Genomic DNA, 13,497 nt, shown 5'->3' with positions numbered 1-13,497 from the left:
GAAACACTCATCATTTTTTAATTCAAATATTATCACTGGCTCCAGTTATGCTGAAACATCCAAAAAGCATTTTTCTGCAATACCACAGTAATCAAGAAATGTTGCTAAGGTGAACCTTTTTTTTTTTTATAATAAAACAAACAAACCAACCCCCCCTGATTCCCAGATTATGTAACATGCAAATTCAGTTTCACCTTCAAAATAGCGTCATGTAACATAAAGCTGAAGAGACAGCAAGAAGCAGTTCGTAAGACTGGAAAAGCCTCCCCAGAACTCTATAAAGAGCCACTGCCCTAAAAGAAAATATATCAGAATTGCAATGATTTCATATAATCAATTGGTTCAGAGGATGCTTTCCTAAAAAAAAAAATAAATTAAAAATTCTTACTTCTTTTTACAAAGTCCTTACATTAAGGGATGAAGAATTCCAAAGTCTATACATGCCTTAGATAGCAGAAAGAAAACTAGCCTGCTGAAAAGTGTTAAAATCCTCCGAGAACTAATAAAACCAAACTAATTGGCTTTGGTTTCTGCGATACAATTTCATGTTCATCTTTCAGTATTTGGGCTTGTAATACAAGGAGTTCTGAAGCACAAATGAAGTATAGACAGTATTTCCATAAATACTGAAGACATGAACATACCAAGTAAGTATTTTATTTTAAAAATTTAGTTCAGCTTTACTGTTCCAAATCAACACTTGACGATGTTTATAACATCATAATCTAGAGGCTGTTAAGCACACAGCATTAGTACACACTCCATGTTTCTTTAACTTATATTCTCTTGAATTATCTAGGACAATGAGTATAAGATTACCTATATTTATGTAGCAAAACTATTAGTAAATGACAGTCTGAATCTGTAAAAATACAGTATGTAAACCAACTCTGAAAATAATTCAAGAGCACAAGCATTCCCTGAGAGACTACCTGCAATACAGAGGAAAATAAACAAGCCAATAAAGCAGTGCTCCTACTTTTCAATAGCAGCAACTCAGACTCCATCTTAAGCCTGTCATCATTCATCCCTGCTGAATGGGGACTACATAACGTAACAATTATTTTGTTTTACCCAACACTGAAATTCAGTAGCATTTGTAGACAGCAATAAAATCTGCCACCAAAACAGGAATTTGGTACAGTGCTTGCTGACCTGCCTGCTTTGACATTATTATGTTAAGTTGCATGAACAGCAAATTGACCCGCAAGTCCACAAATCCTACTAATTCCTTCATTTAAAAAGTGATAGTATTTGTGAACACTGTGTTCATGCTGACCACGCTGATTGCAAAACACCACCGGGGGGGGGGGGGGGGGAATAAAATTATCTGGAGCTATAGAAATACTTTCATTTAACTAATACCTAACTGACAAATAAAGTAACATCATTACAAGAACAACGTAAAAATCACCAACAAAGATTCATCCGTGGCTATCAAAATTTTATAAGGCTGCCTACCATATGTTCATGACTGACAAGAAACCTAGTAGTCCTTAATGCAGCTTTTTAATTAATCTTCCCCCCCACCACTGAGAATTTAACATTATTAACTGAGGTCAAACTCTAGACACTGCAAATATTTGTATCTTATTCCATAAAATGAAGGTTTATAAACAAAGAATAATGCTCAATTACCAGAATATTCCTGGTAGCCACAATGACACAAAATGCATTGCAAAGTACCCGTATTCGCCCTTATATGCCAAGAAATTTGTTAATGAATTCAAGGCCACTGATGTCATCAATTATACTGATAAAATTAAACACAGTGTACTTCTAATATATGATGAATTTCAATTTGTAGATCTGCCCTATTTTCACAAACAGTTTATTTGGAGCTTCAATCATATTTCCCAATCATTTAAAGTGACACACTTGTGTTATGTGCAAAATCAACCAAAGAGGAACAATGACTCTGGCCTCACCAAAAATGCTGTCAAAAAAAAAAGCAAATGAAACCAAGAGGAGGAATATTTTTTTCTTATTTTTCTTCTGATATTCTAATAACCAACGTAAAAAAAAAAATCTATCATTTGAGAAAAAACACCATTTATGGTGCTTTGTAAGGTTATACACATTTAGCTCTGTAACAACACTGAATAAACTCAAACCAAATACTGTATGTGAGCTTTTCTTTCTCATTTTAAGTAAAGATTAGTAATCTTTCAGGTATTCTCTTAGGTTGCACTAACAACAAAGCCTCCACTGCTCCACAAATGTATAATTAAGGATCACTTAAGTGTAATTTGTTAAGATAATGAAATAGTGTATTCATGAGCAGTGAACATCACCATTTTAACGCTGGCAACCACAAAACAGTTACATCAAACAAGTACATTGTCTGCTTCAGGGATCCTTCATCACTAAGTTTCATTTGATTTTATTTTTTGAAAGATTTCAAAATTTTTAAAAATCAAAGTTAATACACTGACCTCTAAACAGTTTATGCCATATTAAAAATATTTCTCTGTTATTCTGCTATTTCAGAGATCTCTCCAGCCATGGCATAGATTAAGGAGAAATGATGATAGCTAATCTGCTATAAAATTCTCAAAGTAAACAGACAAAAAATGAACTGCACTGCTGGCTTCTATCAATTTAGTTGTCTTCGCTGTTACCTGTATTTTATAATAGGCAACATTTTCAGATGTCTTATTAGGTATGACCGACTTCCTTTTATGCTAGGCTGATTATCTTGCAGATGTAAGACAGTATTGTTCAATAAAATGTAAATTACCCAAAATTTATTAACATACTGTCTTGAAAACACGCTCATAATAATGAATTTAATTTTCGGTATTTTATTTTTGAGTCAGTATTTCTGGAGAGGAAAATATTTCAACGTTTTCTGAATAAAACACTTCCCTGCTTAAATGTTGGGTGGTACAGCCAGAAGGTACTTCTGAACTAATGTTCCTCTACAGGAAAAGGACAAACACAAACCGTAGAAACAACTCGCCCTCCCGCCCCCCATCTTTACAGTAACTTCCCATGCTGGCAGCCATAAGCCCTCTTTCTGCTGCCCTCTCTGATAAACCTGCCGGCCTGGCCGCCTCTCCCTTCCCATGCAGGTCTGATCTGCGAGGCTGCTGAATGCAGACACTGTACTGCACTGTGAATGGACAGCCAGGTATTTTATGAATGGAGCGGATCACGTGCTCCCAGCACCTCCCCGAGCTGATATTTCCCACATAACTGTGTCAACAAGCAGCGAACAGCACATATTAATACAGCAGGTCCTGGAGACCTTCCTCCGCCAGCCGCCGGCTGCAGCCTGCTCCTTATCACAGGAGCAGCAGCTTTGGGCGCTCAGCAGGGCAGGTTTTGCCGCAGGTCAGCGGTGATGACAGCAAATTTTTTGGTTGGTTTTTTTTTTTTTTATGAATGGAGATTGTGGTATGCAAATGAGAGCGATTCACAAAAAAGGAAACATGGCGGCGGCCCCGGCTGCCGGCCCCGCGGGCGCCGCAGCGGCTCCCGCCCGGCCCGGCCCGGCCCGGCGGCTCCGCTCCGCGCTCAGCGCCGCGGCCGGCACCGCGGAGCAACCCGGGCTCCGCTCCCCCGCGGGGCTCTGCCCGCCCCGCTCCTCGGGGACCGGAACGCCGTGTTTTGGGGCGCGCACGCGAAGGTGCGCAGGCTTTGCTCAGGGGAAGGCAGCGAAATGGGAAATCGGTCTTTCCTGCCGGAGGAGACCCGTCCGCACCCCGCCAGCCGGGCTGCTCTTCACCCACCCACCGCTGCCTACCCGTACAATGGGCGCAACGCTCCCTCCCCATCGCCATGGCCGCGGCCGGCGCCCGCATCATTCATAAAATCAGCCCCAGCAAATACCGACATCGCAGACGGTAACGCTAAAGCTCGGAGGCTGGAGCCATCAACCTTAAACTTCCCGGCAACAGAAAAAGTTTCAAAATACTTTATGTTTGGCTTTCAATGCCGTAAAGAAGCCGGATGTTTTCTGACAAATATTTTTCTCCTCCGACCCAAAATGTATTTCAAAGACAGATTACATGCAGGGGGGATACAGCTGCACACACGCACATTCTCCTCCTCTGGATTTCCTCCAAACCAGTCACATTAAAAATATTAAGAGATTCTTGAACTGGCCCCTTCCTTTCTCTTTCTCTCTCTCTCTCAAAAAAAAAAGAAGAAAAAAAAGTCTCAAGTGCTCATTAAAAGGAAAAAAAAAAAGGCTCTAGGGTAGGTTTAAGCTGTATTTACACTGACTGACTCATCCAATTAAAATTCAGGAGCAGTTTCCTGCAGGATGAAGCTCCCACACATTAGTTTCCATGTGAAATATCTACAAGTAATAGGATATTATCAGAGGTGGTACGTGCCGATACCTCTCTGGGCATTCAAACCCCATCCTCCCCCTCCAAGACACCATCGTTACCTGCACCGTTTTCTACCGGGCTGTAATTAAACCACGCTTTTCTGGCCGCTGGCTCGCAGCCCTTCTGAACCAAGCTCCTTCACAAAGAGGGAGCTTCTGGGCTTCCATGTACGCGAGCAGAAATGCGCAGTACGCGGACGGGGAGGCCAGGACACGTACGTGCGCGGGCAGAGGCCCCCGCGGGGCGCGGAGCCGGGGCGGGGGGGGGTGGGAGACACGACGACGGACGGACGGACACGGACCCGCCAAGCCCCGGCCCCAGCCCGACCCCGGGGCGGAGGGGAGAACGGCCGCTTACTCGTTGTTAGAAGTCGCCGTCTCTTCGCTCATTTTCTCCTCACCGCGATCCGACAGGGAGACGGAGCAGCACCGACGCAGCCAGGGCGCAGCCAGAACTCACCAGAAACTTCACCATTGTTACCCCCCCGGTCCGCCGCCCCCGGCCAGGGCACGGGCAGCGCTGTGAAGTGAGGGAGAGGGAGGGGAAAGGGGGGGGTGGGGGTGGCGAGCGATCTTTATCCTGGAAACACGAAATCCCGTTGTCCGGCGCTGGAGCGTATTTCCCGTGCCTGTAGAGATGATGATGAAGGTAGCGGTGGAAACAGCGGCAACAACCAGAGGTCTTCTGCTCTCGAGCTGCTCCCGGTTAAAGGGGAACAGAGTGCCGGAGACAAGGGAGGGCTCCCCGCCGCAAAAAGCTGCACCGCACCGTCCTCCCGCTGCAGCTCATCTCCCGCTGCAGCCGCCTTCGCTGCTGCTGCCCTTCTCCTCCTCCTGCTCGGCCGCCTCCCTGCCCGCCCGCCTCCCGCGCCCAGCCGGGGCAGGCGGCGGCGGCAGAAATTCCTCCAGACACCGGAGCCGCCACAGGCCGGGGCGGGAGAGGGGGGGGTAAGGGGGGCAGAGCGGCTCGGCTGGGCTCTCCCACCCCCTCCAAAGCGACGCCGAGCACTGCGGAGGGAGGACGAGCCGGCCCCAAGGAGAAGGCTGGTGACGGGGGGAGGGAGGCGTTTTAAACCAGCCTGGGGGTGGGAAGGGGGGGGACGGAGGAGAGAGAGGATGCGTCACGGCTGTTTGTGTGAGGAGAGGAGCGCGGAGGGAGGGGAAGAGGAGCTGCCGGGGCGAGAGACGAGCCCCCGGCCGCAGGACGAGGGGGAGAGGAGGGAGAAAGCCCGCGGGGAAGTTCAGCGGCAGCGCTCCCCGCCCGGCAGCAACTCCATTAGCGGCCGCCGCCGCCGCCTCGGCTCCTCACGGCCGCCGCCTCCGCCTCCTCCTCACAGGAAAACTGGGCGGAAGCGTTGACTTCAAGCTCCTTCCGCCGCCACAGCTTGATCCAAAATAACCGCGGGGGAGAGGGAGGAGGGAGGAGAGGGAAGAGCGAGGGGAAGAAAGCAATCCCCTCGGGCCCGCGCCCGCCGCCGGACGGGCCCGCGCCGCCGCCCTGCGCTCGAGTTTCCTGAAAGTAGTTCCCTCCCCCCCGGCGCTGCCTCACGCGCTTCCCGAGGAGCCTCCGCCGCACACACACACTCACGCACGCACGCACGGCGCCGCCGCCGCCGCCGCGGAGGGATACGAGAGCGGCCCCGGCGTCGCCCTCCTTCCTGCTCCGGGGGCGCGGGGCAGGCGGCTCGCGGGGCGCCGCGGGAGCCGCTCCTGCCCTCGGCCCCAGCTCGGCGTGGGGCTGCGCAGGACCCGGGGCGGGCGGCGGGAGAGAGGGGGCCCGGCCCGGCCCGGCCCGGCCCGGTCCGGTCCGGGGGGGCTCTGGCGGGCGCGGCTGAGCGCCGTCGGGTCCCCGCGGGGCTGTGCCCGGGCGCCTCCGCCTGCGGGCTGGGTTTCCGCTCCTTCCCTGCTCCCTTAGGCCGAAGTGAACGTGACCGCGAAGTGCGCGGCAGCCCGCCTCTGGCGAGCGCGGGGGGCTGGCGTCCCGTTCCCCGCCGGCGGCGCCGGTACCGGCCGCCTCGCAGCCCGCCGTTAGCCTCCGCGTTCCACAGCAACGCGCCGGCCGGCAGGACGGACCGGCGAGCCGAGAAACGCGGTCAGGTTCACCTGGATCTGCTCCGCTTCAGGTGACGCCGTCCGAGGCCGCCGCCGGGGTGCGGCGCGGGGGTTGCCCTCTGCCGTTGCGGGGGGAGCCCGCCGGTAACGGGCTCCGTGACTCCGCAGACGCGGGAGGAGGGCGCACGGAGCGCCGGCTCGGCCTCTCTCCCCCCCCGTCTCCCTCTCTTTCTCCACGCCCGCTGAAATGGAAGCGCTTGGAGCTGCTCCAGGTAAGCGGTGAAAGCGGGAAGCAGCAGCGGCCGAGCCCAGGTCCCTCCTCAGGAACTTGGGTGGTGAGCGCGCCGCTTGGTCTGAGGGAGAAGTGGAGCAGCGCTGCAAACCCCGAGGACTCAAAACCCATGAGTCAGACCATCAAGTAAATTGGGTTATAATAAAAGATTATGTTGTGGGTTTGTCTGCCGGCTGGATTTTGATCTCTTCCTGCCTAGTCTTTGCGTGCGTGCCTGCCAACCGATACATCTCATTGCCCGAAATTTAGGGAGTAAAATACTGTGGTGCTACTGTAAGAGACATCGCTTCCCTGACGCACGTTCATTATCCGTGGCTTCTCGTGTACTTCCTCACTTTTTCGCAGCAGCGCTCCGAGAGCCTTCGCTGTCAACTCTAGTCCCGTTTCAGTTTTTCCTGTAACTGCGGGATTTCTTCCCAACCCTGGTGGTGTCATAGGAGCAGCGATGAGCTGTTCTCTCTTCCTGTTTGAAAAAGATGGGGCGAGCTCCCTTGGCGATAATAACGAGTCTGATTCCCACACTACCAGTGGTTGGCTGCTGTTCCCAAGGAAGGGAGAGACTGGAACATGGGAAATCGGGAGAAGGAGTTTTCACCGTTTCAGGGGAACCTGGAGTGCCTCACATCACCATCATAGGCCAGACTACAAACTTGCAGCATCTGTTTGAATGCACAGAAGCAGGGCAGTATTGCCTTTATCAAGGGTATTTGTTAAGGAAATTCTTCCTTTTCACTTAAGGTTCAAAGTACAGTTTGTCTGTGGGTCTTAACGATGTCCAAAGTTTTTTTTTCAAGACTTTCCCTTTTTCTGTGTGACTAAAAACTATAAGAAAATGTTGCAGCGGGGAAAAAGCGTATACAGTTTCGGTCAGGTTTTTATTTTGAGGGATGGTTAGTTAAAGCATTTTAAACATAAATGTATTTTTATCTTACGGCAGGCAAAAACAAAAGATAGTTTATGTTCATTGCAATATTCCTATGGATCGAAATTCCATGTTTCTGTAAGAGGGTTCTACCATAAGCATAATGGAACAATTCTAGTAAACTGCTGTCATGCTCTCTCTGATAAAGGGCCTATAACATGTTTCAAGCAGCACACATCTCAAACCTGCTGTAATATGCTTGCTTCCTTGGATCTGGGAGGTTTTCGGAGGCAAATTTCCAATCGTTTTGTAAAAGCTTTTTTTTTTTTTTTTTTTCCTAAAAGAGTACACTCAAAAATGGATAAGTTATTCATGGCACAACCTCACCCAAATACTAAAAATACATTACAAACCCATTTTTTATAAAATTTTACGATTCACATGAGTCAAATTGATTATTTGATGGGACTCCCCTCAAGTGTTTTGAAACTCAGCTGTGGGGATGTAGTATTATTCTACTTAGCAATAAGAATCCTTTCAGAGAACTTCCTGTCTTGTGACTGGCAGATAGTGTGACTTCCTGCCAATTTAATTCTCATTTTCTACTGGCTTCAAAGTTGAAATACTTAATGTTCTGTAAGCTACTGGTTTTATTAAGATAATTTGATTAATCTGATCCTGTACAAGAATACTCAAGAATCAGCTCAGTTTGTCAGATGGTGGTATAGCTGTTCAGATGCACCTGAAGAAAAAGACATGATGATGACAAGAGCAAGCATTAATCTGGGGTTTTATTTTAAATTCCTTAAATATGTTTGATGTAAAAATGATTTTCGTCACGGAGATTCAATAAAAGGAACTGTTTTGTAATATACCAGAGATAATTTCAAATCATTTCAGTCTCCCGAAGGTTTTTGTGAGTGTTTTTATTAAGAATAAAACATGTATCCAGTTGTCAGCTGAAAATGAGAGACTCGTCCTGTGACCTGTGGTTGTCTGTGTGGAGGAGGTAAGGGGAGAAGGGCCCACTGGTTCTTCACCTGTGGCGGCTCTTCAGCTTCTGCAAGCAGTCTCATGCTGCAGTCTGTGTAGCAGAGGCCTTGCAAGCAGTTTCTCTCCCTTTACCTGAATACTATAAAGAAGACAGAAAATTTGCACTAGTCTGTGTCTTGAATTTGAAATCCTGTTTGTTTACCTCTGCCCAGGTTGGAAAGATCAGAGGACACAATCCCAGAGGATTGGGTCCTTTTGCTGAACAGCAGTTGGTTTCAGGGCCTTCCAGGTTCGTTTTTTTGGAGAGAAATAAGAGATCAGGTGTTTTCAATATAAGTGGCTTATTTCGGAAGTATGTGTGAGCCCTCCCTGTGCAAACAAGGCAGAAGCGGGCTGGGCACGGGCGACGCCGTTCGGAAACCTCAAACGGCCACTTCATGTCCCAAGCACCACATGTTTTGGGGTCTTGTCTTTCTTTGTACGTTCTGTGCCTCTTTGCTTTGTGGTGTTCCAGACTTTACAATTTAAATATCCTGAGTTGAAATCTGGCCTTCCTGTGTGTGTCCTGGAAAAGATATCTCTAAAAAGGAAAGCTTCTAGTGCTTTTCACTAGAGCTGCTGAGATGTACTCACTCGATCTTTGGTGTAAATACAGGGATGACTCCCTAGCTAGAGACAAGATATGCCCAGTATGGAATGGGACAAATGTGGTCAAAAACTGTGATTTTTTTACATTGCTTTTGATGTTTTCCTACACCCAATGCCTACTTTAGTTGCACTTTACAAAAACTAACTTACACCTCAATGCCATTGCTCTGCTGTAGCATTTTGATAGCTGTGGATCTCTGAGGTGCAAGTATTCTCTGGTCTTGCTTCCAGAGACCCTTTTAAATGAGAAATGGGGAGGCGATAGTTACTGCTGAGGGAAAATGAAGGCAATGGTTGTAATTAGGAAGCCACATAACATACAAGGAGAAATCTATGTAAGCAAAATAATAATCTGTATTCTGATTTTCTGTATTTTTATATAATTTATATAATTTTCACGCATGTATGCATCCCAAACTCATCAGTGTTGGTCCTTCTGTGACTAAGGCTATTCTTAAAAATGCTTAGTTAATCAGGAGTAATTATGATGGGGTGGCAGTCTGCTCTATGTTACAAAACATACTTACTTGACTAAGTGGGACTAAAGCATTTCTCATATACTACTACTGAATGTAGAGCCAGTGTACATTTGGCCCAATATGCTTATTCACCATTCCTTGAAATGGTTCCATATGTGTCTGAAGGTCTCTGATGAAAGAGGAGGTCAGGAGTGGCCGTGGAGCGTAGCAGGACTCTGAGTCTGTGGCAGAAGAATTATACATAGAACATGTATTAGGGGGGTTAGGTTGCATAATTCTGGTCGGCATGGCATTCACATCTTAAAATCCATAATAGGATCAGTGGAAGTTAAGTAACACCATCCAGATTAGTCAGTCGTTGCAGAACTTGTGACCAATTCTTAGTTGAGGTTTTAACTCCTAAATATGAAAGTTTTGAACTCTGCCTCCACAAAACAGAGTGATGCTTATATTCATATCCAGATGCTAATGATAAATTTACAAAAAATGGAGGTTGGATAGATGTTCTGCCATTTTGAGGAAAATTACTAGAGGTCATTTGGGAATTTCTTCTGTAATAGCCTTCATTCAGAATCCTAGTGTGAGTTAAACACTGGGTGGTCATTACACATATCTTAATAAGGATTTAGCTAAACTGAGCTGATTAAATCTATATTAGTATTTCAGCAAAGTCAGATTTTGTTAAGTTCTAACCAGGAATCCTGTTATTGCATGCAGGATAAAAAAGTTGTTTGTTCTTGATGCTACTGTCTCAAAAAATGTTTTCCAGCAAGATAACCATGTTAGAGTCAAATCTGTACCAATTCTAATGTATTTGAGATGGCTCTAACTCATCAGAATATCAGAGTTTCATAAATTATTCCAGTTACTGATTTGTAAAAACCTAGTAGTATTTATACTAGATAGAAAAATGCTAGCGATTGCTGCTACGTGTTGGAAAAATGGAGACCCAGGTGGGAGGATGGGGGGACATCTTGTGTGTTTTCAGATGTATCAGCTGTTGCACCTTTGATGTGGCCGATGTGGCTGGCGTGCACAGCAGTTGCAGTGGTGATCTGTGATATCAGTTGTTCAGTAACTTTATTCTGTCCTTTTTGAGCATGCTTACAGGATGTTTTGGGTTAAGCATATGTTCGGTTTTTGTCATACCTTCCTTATATGCTTTAAGGTACAGCCAGCTGGGACAGCATTGACACTGAAAGAAGCAGCCTCACCTTCCTCCTACTCTGCTCCCTTCCCTATCTTGCACCTTAGGTGGCCCAAATATTTGTGTGTTGAGCAATGAACTGCACTGGGAAATTCACCCAGATTGAAACTAGTGTGGGAAATAAAAACTGAGTAGTCTTTCAGTATTACCAGTTAACCATGCAACTAGATAAAAACCCATGCTTGCCCAAGAATGGATAACATGGAGGGTGGAGCAAGAAAATGGTGGCAGTGCAAAACGGCTCTTTATGGGGGCATGGTGATTTGTGCCAACCTGAAGTGTGGCTTGGTAAAATACTGCAAAATTTGAGCAAATAAAAGGAAGAAAACAGACAATCTAAGTACACTGAAAGTGACTAAAATCCCATTTGTTTGCTAATGGTTATGTTAAGAAGTGAATATTCTGTGAAGAACATGCAAAAATCTTATTTAATCTTTCATATGTTTCTTTTTTTGGACTTTTTGGCCTGTTAGTATCAATAGTCACCTAGAAAATCAGGCCCCAGGATCCTCCAAAGGGAAAGTCCCAAATATATTCGGAAATTACAGTGGTGCCTGCTGGCCAGCAACTGGGACAGATTCATTGCAGTCATTTCAGTCTATATAAAATAGGAACCGGAGACACAGTTCTGTTCCATATGCAGAAATGTATTGTCTAGGGGAAACTGTGGTCTAATGCACCGAACACAGAATGACCCGTCAGCAATTCTGATTCTCCTCCCAGCCTTGCCACCTCTGTGTTGTGCGATCTTTGGCAATTCATTTAAAAATCTGTGGGGTATGGCAGGATTGAACAGGAGCTTGCAACGTACTTGAAGAGATTTCAGCAGAGACGCTGTGGTCAATTGCATGCAGACTTTTAATTCATTTCAGGGCACAGCTGGGAGATTAGTTTTAACCTACCACTGCAGGGAGTTAAAGCAAACCTGTTTCTTCTGCAGTAAAATGAACAAGGAGCATTTACACAACCGTTTAATATGTTCAGCCATGAGGAAGTAGGTTCCTACATCACTCAGCTTCCATGGGAGGACAATTCTTACTCCACCCTGGTTTCCCTCACTTCTAGAAATGAGAATGGAAATATCCACTATATTTTTAAAGGTGCCTCAGAGATTCAAATGGATACATAACTCTCAAGCTTTTCCATTCCAATAGAAGCAGAAAGGAATCAGAAATGGATGGGCAAGGTCTGAAAGGAGTGTTAGCTCAAGCACAAGTCAACGTTGCCCATAGTCTTTGCTTTAGAAAATAGACTGCGCAGTACCAGGATTGCAAGGAGAGAACTTGCCTTGCACCACTTTGGGTGCCCAGTTACTCCAATATCTTCTTCCACTATGCTTATTATTGCCATTTTATTGAAATTGTTTAATTTAAAAGAATGTTAAAACCTGAGACTTTCTGTGTTGTGCTTGTTTCTTTTCCTACAAATGGGCTTGTGCCGCAAGCCGGTGTGACACCTAAGCTGCATGTGCCATTATTTCTAGGAGCCACACAGAGTTGTGCTAAATTAACTAATGGCATGATTATACCATCAAACAGATTCAATTAAATTGTTATACGTGCGTGCTGCCTCTTGTAGAAAAGCTTTAACTCAGGGAAGGAGAACAAACATTTAAAACAGCAATATAAACTAATTTAAAAGTCAAGCATCCAGTATAAAAGGTTTTTTGGTATTTATACTGCATGTTTCCATTCCTCCTTCTTTACAATGAAGCAAATTCATCCTTTATTTAAAAAAAATCGCTGTCTTTCTTCTTAAGTAATGGAGATTATGAATATTATTTTAGAATTGTAGTGTACTTGAGATCTGAGCTATTTTTAATTCCGATTGCCTAAGAGATTTTTCTTTTGCCCAAGAAGGTCTGGAAGCAAAAAGTCCTCTTGCTTACTTCCCCAATTCAAGCTTATGATGTGTAACTCTAGAAACTCACTGCTTCTAGGTATCAGCACGCGGACTAGGATGTAGCTCTGGTTTAGTGACTAGCGTAGACCAGACACCCAACTTGTAGATCGTTAAACGAACCCTACATACGAGCGCTTTCTATACTTTAAAAAATGATCAGTCTAGCAAATTGGTATAATACTTTAGGGTCTTTCAGATCCTGAATTGCTCTGATGTCTCTCAGCTGAGAAATAAAACAAGGTTCTGATTAGCAGTAGCATTATTAAAAACCCTGTGGCACTTTTTGCCCGAGCTGACTATAGATGGGTAATCACATCCACGGTTACATAACGAAGATAAACATTTCACGGCATTATAAACTCTCCTGCTGTGAAGCATAAGCCACCCACCAACTGCCTGATTTTAGGAAGAACCCTCTCTATTACATAACTGTTCAGTATGGGGGTTTCTTGCACCTGCCTCTGAAGCATCTGGTACTTGTCACCTTCAAAAACAGGATTCAAGACTCGATGGACAACTAATCTGAGCCAATCTGGCAATTTTTATGTAACCGAAGGCTCTTTGTGACAGGAGGACGAGTCATAGTTCTCACTGATGTATCTGCCGAGTTCCCAGGGCTATTTAAAATGTGTATTGTATGTTCTTCCTTAAAAGTTCATTTTTAAGCTGCTTGATACAAGGTAATATTGTAGGAATCGCTATACAAATGTGCAAACGAGTGGG

The 13,497-nt window shown here is 45.7% G+C and overlaps 1 protein-coding gene across 1 annotated transcript in view; it reads right to left on the bottom strand.

Annotated features, from left to right (window-relative positions):
• The window catches only part of SPRED1 (sprouty related EVH1 domain containing 1), a 61,609-nt gene extending 55,030 nt beyond the window's left edge, over positions 1-6,579 (bottom strand). The window contains exon 1 of the mRNA XM_075030379.1: positions 4,698-6,579. Coding sequence (XP_074886480.1) covers positions 4,698-4,729 — 32 coding nt within the window. The 5' untranslated portion in view covers positions 4,730-6,579. The remainder of the gene's footprint in view (positions 1-4,697) is intronic.
• Between the last annotated feature and the right edge of the window lie 6,918 nt (positions 6,580-13,497).

This window comes from Buteo buteo, chromosome 6 (genome assembly GCF_964188355.1).
Source record: "Buteo buteo chromosome 6, bButBut1.hap1.1, whole genome shotgun sequence".
Lineage (NCBI taxonomy): Eukaryota > Metazoa > Chordata > Aves > Accipitriformes > Accipitridae > Buteo > Buteo buteo.
The sequence above is the reverse complement of the archived record's forward strand: the minus strand, read 5'-3'. Positions and strand labels throughout refer to the sequence as shown.